The sequence below is a fragment of the Mirounga angustirostris genome, unplaced genomic scaffold, assembly GCF_029215605.1.
Source record: "Mirounga angustirostris isolate CCGP_5_RB_7025 unplaced genomic scaffold, mMirAng1.0.hap1 SCAF_5, whole genome shotgun sequence".
NCBI lineage: Eukaryota > Metazoa > Chordata > Mammalia > Carnivora > Phocidae > Mirounga > Mirounga angustirostris.
Window position 1 is genome coordinate 118,066,827 of NW_026991713.1, and position 16,262 is coordinate 118,083,088.

The window sequence follows — 16,262 nt, forward strand, 5'->3', positions numbered from 1 at the left end:
TAGCTGCCACTTGAGGGCTCAGGAGTCTCCCCCAGGAGGGCGAGGTTTTGGTTAACTTAAGGAGGTAGAAAACGGTTTAAAGTCATTGAGTATATGAAAAGTTTATATAATGGAAAGGTTTAGAAGGTGTTTCAGAAGAGGAATTCTCTCTGCCTTCCTTCCCTGAATCTTCATTCTCTTTCCTTTACTATTTATGTTGAGTAAATCTATACTCTAGTATTCTTAGGGCATTGGAAATACTCTTTCTTTGCTCTAGTACTTTTCTGAAATGTTAAGATTGGGAAGGGTGTAGGTAGTGGCCTGCTGTTCTACCCTCTGAACCTAAGTCATGATTCTTTATCATGGAGGGTAGCATGTGCTTACAGCTGAATAGTTTTATCATTCTTTTTCCAGCCAACGGTGTATGAGAATTCCAGTAGCTTCACATCCTTGCCAACTTTTGGTGCTGTAGTCTTTATTTTTAGCTATTCTGGAGGGTATGGAGGGGTATGTCATTATGGTTTTAATTTTAGTCCCTGATTACTAATGATGTTGAACACTTTCTGGGCTTGTTGACATTTGGATATCTTCCTTTAAGCACCTGCCCGGATTTTTGACTACTTAAAATTGGGGTTTTTGTCTTTATTATTGAGTTGCAGGAGTTATATCTTTTTTATATCCTGGATATCAGTCTTTTATGGTTGCGTATCCATTTTCATAGAGTGCTCTTTGATAAGCAAAGTATTACATTTTGGTGTAGTCATATTTATCTTTTTTTTTTTTTTTTATTGTCACTGCTTTCTGAGTCTTGTCTAAGAAATCTTGACCACCTCTAGGATGTGAAGATATAGTTCTATATTTTCTTCTAGAAATTTTATGGTTGTAGCTTTTATATTTAGGCCTATGATCCATCTCTCGTTTTTGTGAATTGTGTGAAAAATACTTTCTGGAAAATATAAAATTTTTTCCCCATATGGATATCCAGTTGTCCCATCATTTGTTGAAAATGCCATTGCATTACATTTGTATCTTTGCTATTCAGATTGCCATTCAGATGACTGTATAAATGGTGGTTAGTTTCTGGGCTTTTTTTTCCTGTTCCACTGATCATTTTTGTTTTTTTAAAGATTTTGTTTATTTGACAGAGAGAGACACAGCGAGAGCAGGAACACAAGCAGGGGGAGTGGGAGAGGGAGAAGCAGGCTTCCCGCGGAGCGGGGAGCCTGATGCAGGGCTCGATCCCAGGACCCTGGGCTCATGACCTGAGCCGAAGGCAGACGCCTAACTTCTGAAGCACCCAGGCGCCCCTCATTTTTTTTTTTATTAAAGATTTATTTATCTTAGAGAGAGTGCGTTTAAGAGTAGGGGGAGGGGCAGAAGGAGAGGGAGAGGGAGAGAGTCTCCAGTAGACTCTCCGCTGAGCACAGAGCTCAATGCAGGGCTTGATCCCACAACCCCAAGACCTTGACCCTGAAACCTGACCTGAGCCAAAACCAAGAGTTTGTCACCTAACCAACTGAGCCACCCAGGTGCCCCACCACTGATCAATTCTTATGTCAGTTTTAGTTACTTTTTTATTTATTTATTTTTAAAATTATTAACATATAATGTATTATTTGTTTCAGTGATAGTTTTAATTACTTCAATTTTAATTACTGTAGCTTTATAGTAAGTCATGAAGTCACATAGTGTAGGTCCTACAACTTTGTTGTTTTTCAAGATTGATTTGGACAGTTTAGTTCCTTTGCATTTCCATATCAGTATTAGAATCATTTTATCAATTTCTTTTTTTTTTTAAAAGATTTTATTTATTTATTTGACAGAGAGACACATAACTAGAGAGGGAACACAAGCAGGGGGAGTGGAAGAGGGAGAAGCAGGCTTCCCGCTGAGCAGGGAGCCTGATGCGGGGCTCGATCCCAGGACCCTGGGATCATGACCTGAGCCGAAGGCAGACGCTTAACGATTGAGCCACTCAGGCGCCCCCATTTTATCAATTTCTATGAAAAAGTCTGTTATGGTTATGACTGGGATGACATTTAATCTTTACATCAATTTGGGAAAAATTAACATTTCAATGGTATTGACTCTTAAAATCTATGAGCATGGTATATCTCCCTTTTTACTAAGTCTTAGTTGCTTTTAGTACTGTTTGTAGTTTTCAGTGGGGAGATCTTATACATCGTCCATTAAATTTATTCCTAAGTATGCCTTTTTAACTCTATTGTAAGATGGAGTCATCATTTTTATTGTTATTTTGTATATAATGTGCCATTTTTCTTTGTTTCCCAGATTTTCTCTTTATTTTTGTTTTCAGCAGTTTGCCTGCAATGTGTCTAGGTGTGATTTTCTTTGTGTTTATCCTGCTTGAGGTTTTCTGACCTTAAATCTAAAAAATTTATTCCTGTCACCCAATTTAGGAAATTTCAAGTCATTAAATTTTTTTGTTGTTGTTTTTGCTTTCCATTCTCTTTAACCTCTTCTTTTGGGACTTCAATTATATTTGTGTTAGCTGTTTTTATATTATTCCACAGGATCCTGAGACTCTTTCATTATTTTCAGTCTGTCTTTTTCTCCTCTTCAGATTATATAATTTCTATTGCACTATCTTCAAGTTCACGGACTCTTTTTTATCTTTAATTTTGTATTTTGTGAACAGGATTGATAGATGATTTATGAGATTCTGTGTTCAAGAACAGTTCCTATTCTTTTGTAAGTGTAGTGAGTATGGTTTCTTTACTAGAAGGCAAAAAGCCAAAAAAGGGGACATGGTTGTATGTCCTTTGACTTCTAAATTTTCTCTTGTCTTATAGGGTCTATACTCTGCGCTCTCCGCCCTTCACAGCACAGTTTCAAAAGGCAGCTCATTCCTTTTTGCCATCTTCTCCCCAGAAACATGGGCTTTCAAATACTGCCTCCTTGTGTTGTGTATACACTTTTTTTCCTGGACTGCTCTGACCTACCAGAACTCTCTGTCAGTATCTGCATACTTAGTGTGGGTTTTTTTTTCCCGGGAGCAATTTAGGCCCATCTTAGGCTCTCCATCCTACTCCTCTCTCTCTCCTATGCATTTCTCTTCCCATCTATGTCCCACCTTACTCTCCTTGAAGAGTTAGGATGTGTGTTTGAGAAATATCTCCACCAGAAGTTGATGTTTATTTTTTCTAATTCCAGGCAGTTTGAAGCTTGCAGTATTTTCAGTCTTCTAATTATATTACAAGATATGGGATATTTGTGGTTTTATTTGTTTCTCTTTTTGGTCTGCATTAGATGTATTGGGATATTTGGATTTATGTAGCTACTATATCTGTGGCTATGCAGGAAGTCTTTCCTAACATTTTATTTTGAAACATTTGAAGCCTTTGGAAAAGTTATACAAGGGATGCCTGCATATCCTTCACCTAGATTTATAAATTTGTTACTTTGCTTTATCTTCCTCTCCTCCTCTTTGCACACACACACACATTTTATTAGTTGAATGATTTGAGAGTAAGTTGCAGAAAACATGACAATTCATTCATACTACTTCCTCATATATAAGAACGAGATCATTCTCTTACATAACTGTGACGCAAGTTTAACAACAATGCAATACCATTGAATAATATGCCGTCCATCGTCAGAATCACCTCTGTCCCAGACTATCCTTTACAGCTTTTTTTTTCTGATCTAAAATCCTCTCAAGGACCACACTGTAGTTGTTGTTGTGCATTGTGTGTCTTTAGTCTCTTGATCTAGAAGAGTTCACTTGCTTTATTTTTTGAGACATTGACATGGTTTGAGTCCAAGCCTTGTAGATTTCAACTTATTTATTTCCTCTTGATTAGAGTCATGATTAAATTAGTAGGAATACTCCCTAAGTGATGTTTTGACCTTTTCAGTGTATCCATCAGGAAGCTTATCATGGGACTATTACTGGTGACATTATGTTTGATTACCTGATTAAGGTAGCATCTGTTAGATTTCTCCATTATAAAGGTATCTTTTGCTCCCCCTACATTTTTCTTCAAATGTAAGTAGCTTATCTGAGAGAAGAGTCCAGGATGTACTGGTAGAGGAGAGGGGAGTGAAACAGGAAAGAAAAGGCAGTCATCAGAGGGTGAGGGTGCATGGTCAAGCCAGTTACCACCAGTGGGCAACCAAACCTAATTTCACTGGGGAACTTGAGCCAATGTAGAACTCACAGCTCAGTGTTATCTCACAAATGGGTAAGAGATCTAGGGTCTCCCATCAGTCAGTGTTGGAGGGCTGCTCCCAAGGGCATCGGTTCTCTGGCTCTTCCAACTTACCATGAACAGGTACAAAATGGGCCCTAGATGCCAAAAAAGGCCCTCAGATAAAGAGATACATATGTTGGCATTCGGCGGTTAGGCCAGGGTGCACGTTTGTGGTAAGAGCTGAAGGGAGAGTTGGCAGAGCATCCATGGTATCTCTATATCTGGGGACCCCAGAACCTAGACTTGAGGCAAAACCTTATGTGCTATGATTTCTTCAGGAAGCAGAAGTAAGGGAAAGGGAGATTGAGGAGAGAAGGAAGAGTAAGTCAGTTCAAGGGTACATTTCCAAGCTGGCCACCCCATCAACAAGTACAACTGACTGCTTGATCTCCTAACGCTGTCTCTCAGGAGCGTGTATGAAGTTCCGTATCCCAGGACAACCCCCCCAAAGAAAGGAGGGAGAAGAATTTACCCCTCAGCTTCTATATCTCATTGGTAAAAGGTTTGCTGCATGGTATATTCCCTCCCTCAGACTTCCAGGTTGTGCATGTGTGGGCATCAGGTGGGTCCCACAGGTTCTCACACCTTCAAGGTGAGAGGGAAGTCAGGGGTGGGAGAGAGGCATCCAGCATGAGCAGGAAGTAAGGGACCAGTGGTGGTGCCTCTGTGCATTCAGTTAGAACTCATGCATATTTGGTCTACCTCATGGCAACCGGGGTAGAAAAAGTGGTCAGGGGCCTCAGAGACAGGCAAGGCCAAGAAGATTTGAGCTGCTGCGTAAGATACGCCTGATAAATTTGGATTCTACTTTTGTTTAGTAAGTATGCACATACATACACACACACATAAACTCAATCACATATAAAAAAAAGACAGTTATCTGTTGTGGTGATCCAGTCAAATTTTATTTCCGTATTTTTTGATATATGTGTAAAGCTTTCTACAATAAAGATATTTTAATTTTATAATAGGAAAATGGTTGTAGACAGTTTTAGAAAGGAAGGCAGTCAACTTTTTCTCAAAGTAGTAACTGGCAGGGAAAAAAAAGAATGATTCCGTGTTTTACTTTATGGGCAGAGATGAAGTTGTCCTTTTCTGTGATAAAAGGTTGACTTCTAAGATACTGTTTAGAAAAGTAGCAAGTTGCTTTTTTATTTTTTTTTTAGGATTTTATTTATTTATTTGACAGAGAGAGACACAGCGAGAGAGGGAACACAAGCAGGGGGAGTGGGAGAGGGAGAAGCAGGCTTCCCGACGAGCAGGGAGCCCGATGCGGGGCTTGATCCCAGAACCCTGGGATCATGACCTGAGCCAAAGGCAGACGCTTAACGACTGAGCCACCCACGCGCCCCAGCAAGTTGCTTTTTAAGTGTGAGAAGTGTAACTCTTGCTTTATAAAATCAGTTTCTAAAGAATTAAAAAATATACTTTGTCTCTGTATCCCACACTATGTACTTCATCCTCCATCCATTCATTCATTTAATCACTCATCAAACACTTCCCTCCCTGACCCCTTACTAGGAACAAGGTACCATGCTACTCACTGGGGGGCCAAGAAGAATCCAAGAATCTTCTGCCTTCTAGGGGCTCACACTGGAGGGGGGAAAACGGATGCAGAAGAGACAGTATTTACCAAATGCTTTCTTACATTTCCTAGCCTCCATTGCAATTAAGTTGGAGCCTTGTCACAAGTTCTGTCCGGTGAACTGTGACCACAAGTGATGCATATCACTTCTGGCCTAAGGCAGCTATGAACTGGTGTGACTTTAACAACTTTCTCCCCTTGCAGTGATGACCTTGGAGGTCACATGTGCTTAGATGACACAGCCACGGGATGGGCAGGGCCCCAGACTGGGTTAGATCCTGCCTGAAGGAGATATAAACCTTGATTGTATTGTTATTCTCCCTCCTTTTTTTTATTGTGGCAAAATATACATAACTTAAATTTTTAACCATTTTAACCATTTTTAAGTGTGCAACTCAGTGGCATTAGGTACAGTCCCAGTGTATACCCTTTTATTTTCAACAAATAAGTGAACAAGTGCTCTTTTGAAACTTTGTGAGTCTCCCCCACAACTTTTTAGTGCCCAGTGATGATTTTTGCTGGATACTGTTATTATCACATAATTTTATTTTATTTTTTAAAGATTTTATTTATTTGAGAAAGAGAGTGAGTGAGAGAGCGCGAGCGGGGGGAGGAGCAGAGGGAGAGGGAGAAGCAGACACCCCGCTGAGCAGGGAGCCCGATGCAGGGCTCTATCCCAGGACTCCAAGATCATGACCTGAGCCGAAGGCAGACGCCCAACCAACTGAGCCACCCAGTGCCCCTTATCACATCATTTTAATACGACACACTTATGAGGTTGATTTTACTAATATTCCCTTTTACAGATGAGGAAATTGGAGCACAGAAAGTTTAAGTAATTGCCCAACTTAAATAATGTATTATGTATTAGGTGGGGTGGGATATTGAACCACGTCTGACTGTAACGTTCAAAGCATGCTTTATAGCAGGGGTTGGCACACTATGGCCTGTGGCCCAAATCTGCCACCTCTTTTTGTGATAAAGTTTTATTGGGACACAACCACACCCATTTGTTTACATATTATCTTTGGCTTAGAGGCCCAAGTTTTATAGTTGTGACAGAGACCATGTAGCCTGCAAAACCTAAGATATTTACTATCTGGCACTTTAAAGAAAAGGTTTGCTGACCTCTGCTTTATATAACAGGTCTTTAAATTTTTTATTCTGATTTTTATTAAAATAATACATGTACATATTGGAAAGTGAAATAGTGCTAAAAGTTTTATTTGGAAAAAGATCCCTGCTACACTATTCTCCACCCCAGTCCCACCCGTCGGAGACAGATCCGCTGCATTCTTTCCTTTCTTTTTAAGTAGGGATTTGAACTCATGACTCTGAGTTCAAGACCTGAGCTGAGGTCAAGAGTCGGACACAACCAACTGAGCCACCTGGGGGGAGGGGGAAGGGTAGAGGAGAAGCAGACTCCTCAATGAGCAGGGAGCCTGATGTGGGACTTGGTATCAGGACCTGAGTTGAGGCAGACGCTTAACTGACTGAGCCACCCAGGCACTCTCCCCACTTTGTTCTTTTAACTATTTTTTCTGGCATTTACAATTGCATTCTAAATATGATCCTTATTCCACTATTTCCTGTTGTAACAATTTTAAATTGTTGGGTTTTTTTTTTTTTAAAGATTTTATTTATTTATTTGACAGAGAGAGACACAGCGAGAAAGGAACACAAGCAGGGGGAGTGGGAGAGGGAGAAGCAGGCTTCCCGCCGAGCAGGGAGCCCAATGCAGGGCCCGATCGCAGGACCCTGGGATCATGACCTGAGCCGAAGGCAGACGCTTAACAACTGAGCCACCCAGGTGCCCCTGTTGGTTGTTTTTTTTTTAAAGTAATCTCTGTGCCCAACGTGGGACTTGAACTCACAACCCGAGATCAAGAGTCTAGTGCTCTATCAGCTGAGCCAGCCAGGCACCCAACCTGTTTTAATAGATTGTGTGTGTGTGTGTATGTGTGTGTTCCAATTTCTCCACATCCTCAACTAACATTGGTTATTCTCTGTCTTTTTTATTGTAGCTATCCCAGCATATGTGAAGTGTTTCTTTTTTTTAAAGTTTTTATTTAAATTCCAGTTAGTTAACATATGGGTATAATATTAGTTTCAGGTATATAATATATTGATTCTATTTTAACAATTTTTTGTTTTATTTTTTTAAGTTTATTTATTTATTTAAATACTCTCTACTCCCAACATGGGGCTTGAACTCACGACCCCAAGATCAAGAGTCGCATGCTCTTCTGACTGAGCCAGCCAGGCGCCCCTGTTATAACCATTTTAGACACTTAATTAATTAACCTAGTGTAGGCCACCCTTCTACTTTTTCAGTGCCAGATTAGAAATAATTGATCATTCTTAGTTGAAATGTAGTGTTTTATGATCATTTAAATAATCTTTTGCATTTTCATCATACTGTACATAAGAAAGTTAAAACGCACTTAGCAATAGCTAACCTTTTAGGACTTCTTGTGTGTCCTATTCTAATGCAGTTTTCAAGCAGTATCATGTTAATCTCGACAGAACCCGGAGGAAATGCAGGTATTATTCCTTTGTCCATTTTCTAGATGAGAGAACATCCTTTAGAGAGATTGTGTGATTTTTTTCCCTTAGTCAAGCACCTAGTGGGTGTATAGCCAGAAACTGACGTTTAGAACTTGAGCCCCTAAACGCTGTATTGCAGCGCCATGGGAGCGTCCCGCCACCTAACATTCCTAGCTCTGTAGTTTTACTGTCAGCAAATAACCTGAAGACTACAGCAAGCAAGTTTGCTGACGCACAACTTTTTTTTTTTTTTTTTTTTTGCCAAGTACTGTTTATCTTTATTTTGCACACACCCACAGCCAGTTTGCACCGAGTGATTTCATTTTACAAAAGGAGGCAAGGGTTGGGTGGTGTCAAGAAAGGTGACCTGTAGGGCGCCTGGGTGGCTCAGTCGTTAAGCGTCTGCCTTCGGCTCAGGTCGTGATCCCGGGGTCCTGGGATCGAGTCCCGCATCGGGCTCCCTGCTCAGCGGGAAGCCTGCTTCTCCCTCTCCCGCTCCCCCTGCTTGTGTTCCCTCTCTCCCCGTGTCTCTCTCTGTCAAATAAATAAATAAAATCTTAAAAAAAAAAAAAAAAAGGTGACCGGTAGAAAAGAATAGGAAGACAAACATTGGGAGCACATAATTAAAAATTTTTTTGAACACACCAAAGAATCCTGCAGTGCTGCCCGCAGCGGCTGCAACCCTGGGCCACACGCGTGCACACTCCTTTGCAACTGGTCCGGTGACCGCAGCACCTTTCAGTTCGCCTTTACTGTTCACTGTGACCCCCACGTTACCTTCGAAACAGGGACACACACCGGCTTTTCTCCAGTAGGACTTGCGTTGTCCAGTTACCTGCCGGATATACCTTCTTTCTGAACTTGGTTTGCCTTTCTTCACTCTGGCCATCATCATGTCACCCCCACCAGCAGCAGGAAGCCGGTTCCATCCCTGATCCCCTTCGCCGAGATCATCTACAGATTTTTGGCTCCTGTGCTGTCAGCACAGTTGGTCTCGGCTCCTACTGGAAGACCCAGGGAAATCTGGAATTTCACACCGGAGGACCCACCATGTCCTCGCTTCCACATCTTGAACGCTGGAAAGGGACAGAAAGGCTGGGGCACAATATTGAATCCATCTGCTCTGAGACGGGTGTAGGGGTCAGTCAGGTAGTGGGTCAGCCAGTTGCAGGTGCTTCTGAGGGTAATTCTGTTTTCTAATGGACTATACATTTGCATAGTCTCAGTCTAATGCATTGGCTCCCCAACTTGAGCTTGTGTCAGAATCACCTGGTGCCTTGGGCAAGCACTAACTCCTGGGCCTCCGCTCTAGTTTCTGATCCAGGAGGTCTAGGGTAGGACCTGAGGGTTTGCATTTCTAGTAAGTTCCCAGGTGATGATGATGCTGCAACAGACCTAACTGGTCTAACGCTTTATTCTTCCTGAATGTTAGGGCTGTCCACACTGCTCTCTCTTGCTCTTTAACTTCCCTGTTAGTCTTCCCCTACCAGCCAGCTTGTTAGCTCCTGGAAAGTCGGTCAGTTATTATGACTTTTACCTTTTTTAAAAAATACATATATTTTATTTATTTCTTTGAGAGAGAAAGAGAGCATGAGCAGAGGGAGAGGGGAAAAGCAGACTCTGCACTGAGCAGAGAGCCCGATATGGGGCTTGATCTCAGGACCCCAAGATCATGACCTGGGCTGAAGATAGACACTTAACTGACTGAGCCACCCAGGCGGCCCTGGCTTATACTTCCCTTTTTGACCCCACTGAGGCCAGGATCATGTTGTTCATATAGTAGTAGTAATCAGTTGCTTGATTAATCTCCCTTGGAGTGTCTTTGTAATTTTGACTTTTTCAATGATAAATATTGCAATTATAATACATTCTAATTATAAAAATCACCTTTAATAACACCATCACCCTAGCAAACATTTCATGGTTTGTTTTTTTAAGTAGGCTCCATGCCCAACATGGGGCTTGAACTCATGACCCTGAGATCAAGGTTCGCATGCTCTACCAACTCAGCCAGCCAGGCGCCCCCACCCTAGCAAGAATTTTAACAGAAGGGTATAAGTGGTCCCTAAAGGATTTTCAATGCCATGTTGGAGGGTAGCTAAGCACTGAGGAACTTAGTCCTTGATTGGGGCAGTGCTTACAAATAAAGTGTTAAGTAAATAAAGCGACTTATAGGATACTACATATGGATGATTTAATCTGATTTTGAGTAGAGGCTCCTGTTTTTTATCTTTTAGCATTCTTTGAGATCTTTTTAAATCTTCTGTTTTTACAGAGGTCACCCGGAATCAACATGTCTGGGACTGAGGAAGCAGTTCTTGGAGGCTGTGGCAGCCATCCTTCCTCTGCTGGTGGCAACTCTGTATTATGCTTTGGACAGGTAACTGTGTGTTTTTCATACCTGGGAAGAATGAGGTTAAGTGAAAAGGTAGGAGAAAGTAATTTGTAGAGCATCGTCATATACTTGGAAGCTATTTATTGTCAGTGGGTTTTCCGTTAGGTGCATTTTTTGGGAGTCTGATAAACTCTCAGGGCATTGTGGAACTTTAGCATTAGTACTGGGGATTACATTTAGATTTACATTTTGTTTATTTTTTTGGATAGATTACATATTCACGTGGTAAAACATTCAAAATGAAACATAGACTATATGTGAATGAAAAGGCTTACTCTTTCCCCATCACTCCTATCCGCATTTCACCCAGTTCCAAAGATTCTGGTGTCATATTCTTTGTGGAGATATTCTGTGCATATAAAAGAGATTCTTGCTTTGTCCGCTCGATTCCATCTTTGTCTATACCAGAGATCTGTTGGTTCAAAGGTATTTCATTTAAATAGGGCAAGGGGAAAACTACCAAGGGGACAAAAGTCAAAACAAGTAGTAGTATATTTATGTACGTGTAGGATGGAAAATTGTTGAATTAGAGAAGAGGTATTTCCCCTACTCCCTTGCGGGCATAAACATATATACAGACTCTGAGGCGGGACGTTTTAGTTTACCAATTCTGGCTTGAGAAAGTTTTGTCAGGAGGGTGGTGACACCAGGGCAATGCCTCTCAAAATGTGGCCCAGTGACCCCCAGAGGTTCACCAGACCTCTTCCGAGTGCATGAGGTCAAGAAGAGTTCCTTAATAATACTAAAATACTTCTTGCCTTTTCCTTTCATTCTCTCTGAGTGAACAGTGGGGCTCTCCAGAGCACGCACGGCCTGGGGGGATGCTGCTTTGACGGCTGATGGAAGGTGTGCCTTAGAAGTTTCTCAGTTTTAATTCCTAGTATTGGTAGACATAACCCTGTAAACAAGAGCTCCTAGGGTCCTCAATACTTTTTAAGAGTGTAAAGGGTCTGGAGACCAAAAAGTTGAAGACTTGCTGACGTAGGAATGGGGGAAATGTCAATTTAATTTTCCTCTCTGGATTGCAGTATCAGTACACAGCAGAAGAGTACCAGGCCATCCAGAATGCTCTGAGGCAGAGGCTGGGCCCGGAATACATCAGTAGCCGCACGGCTGGAGGAGGCCAGAGGGTAGGAGAGTTGATATGCTTGAAAATTGGGTGCCCCTCTAGCTGGCTACTCAGAGGATCTCGCTCCCTCTCTGGGTCTTCACGGATTCAGAAGGTCTCCTGCTCACTGTTGCTAGATGTTTCCTAGTGTCTTCGGGAGGGGATGGGTTCCAGCCGTCATTGTCATCTGAAGCGACCGAAGTGTTGTCTTGAGACTTCCAACCTGCCATCTTGGGATTGTTACACCGTCTTTTAAAAATGTTTCTTTTACCCTTTGCTTCTAATTTTCACTTCTGTGTATATTTTTGGTCTTCAATAATATATGTCAGCCTGAGACTTGTACTTTTTTGGAAACTGTGAGTTTTGGAAACTGCTAGGTGAGTGGATATCTTTCCCCTCTGAGTCTAGTCCCTCCCTCCAGACAAAACATTAGTTCTAACTGGTTCCTTCTGGAAGATCTTTGAAATAAGTTCACTGAGAATTTCCCTGGAATGTTAAAGGGCAGTTTTGCCAAAAAAGCTGGTAAGGAGTAAATTAAGTAAATTTTGATTGTCATTTAAGTATGGCAGGGAATTTTAATAAGCTTTTTTTTTTTCCTCTTTAATTTCTTTTCCCAGGTATGTTACATTGAAGGTCACAGGGTAATTAATCTGGCCAATGAGATGTTTGGTTACAATGGCTGGGCACACTCTATCACACAGCAGAATGTGGGTATGTTTCCTGGCAACAGTGACTTCTTCATTTCCCTTACTTTGGTACTAATTTCGGATGAGAGTATTTTGTGGGTGAGGATGTAGGGTAGGTGTATTTTGTTGCCAGTAGGATATGGGTGAGGCACAGGGATCAGTATCCTCTTCAACTGGTTCTCTTTCCCACTCCTAGATTTTGTTGACCTTAACAATGGCAAGTTCTACGTGGGAGTCTGTGCATTTGTGAGAGTCCAGTTGAAGGTGAGGGTGATGGAATAGACCCACTGCCTCCAAGGACCGGGTGGGTGGTAAGAGAGAATGAACAGGTAGAGAATTCTCTGGCCTGGGCCTAGAGAGCTAGGCTCTAGAGCTGGGGCTCAGCCAGTGTTCCTTAGGATGGTGGTACCCAAATATTCTTACTCATGTGCCCCCTAAATGAATTCTGAAAAACTTGTGTTTTCCTGCACATTTTAAGCTGACACCTAAAAATTTTCACCCAAAGTATAAATGCAGATCCTCTGCATTTCAAAATTTTGTGTTACACCACTCTGCTTTTATGAAAGACCTATGCTGGTACCTGTTTTCGCTTAACTGAAAGAAATCCAGAGAAGATTTTCGCTTTTGTGAAAAAAGGCACACCCTGGTGGCAAGAGTGGCCCCGCGAGTCCATCCCTGGGAACCACACTCAGCATCTCGGCAGAGCTTTGAACGCCATCTGTGAGCATCTGTGTTTTATCTCCATATGTTTTGTGCATCCGTTAGCAAGATGTGTCCTAAGGTATCAGAAAAGCCTAAGAGAGGTTATTTTTTGCATCTGGGAATGCTCAAAAGTATTTCCATATAAATTAATGGTAATTCTCTGCTTTATGCCATTTTGGCTTACGAAAGTTTTCATGAGAACATTCTACTTTTGGATAACAGGGCAAACCTGTAGTTGCAACGGTATGTTTTTTAGCATATTGTAAAATCTGACATTCTAAAATAAATCTGTTACATTTTTATCTTCCTTTTTTATTCAAGTGTAATTAACATATGGTGGTATATTAGTGTCAGGTGTACAATATAGTGATTCAACACTTCCGTACATTTCTCACGGCTCATCAGGATAAGTGTCTCCTTGGTCCCCTTTATTCCACGTATATTTTGTTACATCCTTTTTAAATGTACCAATGGATTTTAAATATCATAAACGATTAAATACTGTCATCCACTTAAAAAAATACACGAGCAAGCTATTCTTTTTTTTTTTTTAAAGATTTATTTATTTATTTGAGAGAGCGAGAATGAGAGAGAGAGAGTACATGAGAGAGGGGAAGGTCAGAGGGAGAAGCAGGCTCCCTGCTGAGCAGGGAGCCCGACGCGGGACTCGATCCCGGGACTCCAGGATCATGACCTGAGCCGAAGGCAGTCGCTTAACCAACTGAGCCACCCAGGCGCCCCAGCTAATTCTTTAATCATGAGAAATTTTACATTGTTTCTTCTCAAACTCATATTTCCGTTCTATCTCCCCATTGGCTTTTGTCAGTATATATATATATATATATGTGTGTGTGTGTGTATGTATATATGTGTATGTATATGTATATATGTATAAACAAAATACATGTTTGGAATATATGTATATGTTTGGAATATATATTTTATATATATTATATGTGTTCAGAACCTTTTATTAATAACCTTAGCATATTCCTCTGTGTATGTATGTGTATATAAAAGTATTTTTTTTTAAGATTTTTTATTTATTTATTTGACAGAGAGACAGACACAGCGAGAGAGGGAACACAAGGAAGGGGAGCGTGAGAGGGAGAAGCAGGCTTCCCGCAGAGCAGGGAGCCCGATGCGGGGCTTGATCCCAGGATCCTGGGATCATGACCTGAGCTGAAGGCAGACGCTTAACGACTGAGCCACCCAGGCGCCCCTAAAAGTAATTTTTTTGGGTAAATTTTCAGTGACCTTAAGGCTCTAAATTATAAAAAATTTCTTCTGGATTGAGTTACTATTACAGGTATTATTAACACAAAATTAATCAGTCAATTGGGTCTATGAGGGGGACAAAATAACTACATCAAAATTTATATACTTAATAAAAATGAATTTTTATGGAAAATGCATTTCTTTTTTTTTTTAAGATTGTATTTATTTATTTGTCAGAGAGAGCGAGCCCAAGTAGGGGAGTGGCAGGCAGAGGGAGAGGCAGACTCCCCGCTGAGCAGGGAGCCCGACGCAGGGCTTGATCCAGGACCCTGGGATCATGACCTGAGCTGAAGGCAGATGCTTAACCGACTGAGCCACCCACGGGCCCCAGGAAAATGCATTTATTAATGAGATGGATGAAGCTTTTTTTCTTTTTAGATAGTTTATATGTCCATCATTTAATATTACTTTTTCCTAGATAGAACATTCAGCATTAATTCTATTCTAACTTCTCATTTTTATAATTAGTACTGAAAAACCTTACATAAATAAACTGGGAATGGAGAGAGTGTTGTTACAGTGTCACTCATTTCTTTGAATAAGCTTTCTGAGTTATACCTCAAAAATCAGAGTCCTGTCATCCAAAATTATATTCGGTTCTCTATCAGCTAATAACTTGATCAGGTGTACCTTCATTTTTGGTGAAAGCCAAGAAATGGATACCTGCCTAACCCATAAAAAGATTTGCTATCCAGTCGTTAAGAGTCTGTTAAATACAGTATTTCACATTTTCCTTTTGTTTAGTGTCCCAGAGGTTTTTATACCTTGGGGTAATGCACCTTAGTAAGACTTAGGATGGGTTAGCTATGTGTCTTTTTTATTTCATTTTATTTTATTTATATTTTTTATTTTTTAAAGATTTTATTGATTTATTTGTCAGAGAGAGAGTACAAGCAGGGGGAGCGGCAGGCAGAGGGAGAGGGAGAAGCAGACTCCCTGCTGAGCAGGGAGCCCAATGTAGGGCTCGATCCCAGGACCCTGAGATCATGACCTGAGCCGAAGGCAGATGCTTAACAGACTGAACCACCCAGGCGCCCCAGATATGTGCCTTTTTTATGTGAAAGAGGAAGTGGGAAGGGAGAATTGTCTTGCACATTTACGCGGAGATCAGGTCTAGAAGGTAGTGCTGGAAATTAATTCTCTTCCAACTCTGTGCCCGTGTGCCCTTTAGCAAGGCGCCTGGGTTCTGTGCGCCTGGTGCGAACGCCCTTGAGGGCGAGAAAAGCTGTGGAACCAGGGACACGGCTGCAGCTTTTCATGTTGGAGTCTGAACTCCTTTTCTACCCGCAGGATGGCTCATATCATGAAGATGTGGGCTATGGTGTCAGTGAGGGCCTCAAGTCAAAAGCCTTGTCTTTGGAGAAGGCCAGGAAGGAGGCTGTAACCGACGGGCTGAAGCGAGCGCTGAGGTGAGCACAAGGGCTGGGGTTTAACCTGCGTCAGTTTTATTTCCTGTTCGTTTGTTTAAAACATAATTCGTTCACGTGGTACGAAAGTTAAAATAACTTTATAAATTATAATTTATATATATATTTTTATAAAATAATAAAATAACCCACGTCTCACTCCCCCTTGTCCCCCTCGGCCCTGTTTCCTACACTTCGTATTTTCCCCATGCTTCTTTATGCTTAGGTCTGCCTTCTTTGGGATCAAGTGGTAGAATACTATATTCTCTACTCTGTACTTCACTTTGCATACCCCCGTCTCAGTCGTGTGTCTTGGAGACCTTTCCACACAAGGACAGAGATAGCTTCCCCATTCTCTT

At 41.4% G+C, this 16,262-nt stretch overlaps 2 protein-coding genes and 1 pseudogene across 2 annotated transcripts in view; 2 read left to right on the top strand and 1 right to left on the bottom strand.

Moving 5' to 3' along the window:
• The window catches only part of LOC123842295 (ATP-dependent zinc metalloprotease YME1L1-like), a 69,699-nt gene that overhangs the window by 49,002 nt on the left and 4,435 nt on the right, over nucleotides 1-16,262 (top strand). The window contains 5 exon segments of the mRNA XM_064591966.1: nucleotides 10,604-10,708; nucleotides 11,752-11,853; nucleotides 12,449-12,542; nucleotides 12,714-12,781; nucleotides 15,788-15,906. Of these exon segments, the coding sequence (XP_064448036.1) occupies nucleotides 10,604-10,708; nucleotides 11,752-11,853; nucleotides 12,449-12,542; nucleotides 12,714-12,781; nucleotides 15,788-15,906 (488 nt within the window).
• On the bottom strand, nucleotides 8,195-9,396 carry LOC123842808 (large ribosomal subunit protein uL14-like; annotated as a pseudogene).
• CUNH10orf67 (chromosome unknown C10orf67 homolog) overlaps nucleotides 15,868-16,262 on the top strand; it is a 151,154-nt gene continuing 150,759 nt past the window's right edge. Inside the window, exon 1 of the mRNA XM_064591968.1 lies at nucleotides 15,868-15,906. The gene's annotated coding sequence lies outside the window, so the exon portion shown is untranslated. The remainder of the gene's footprint in view (nucleotides 15,907-16,262) is intronic.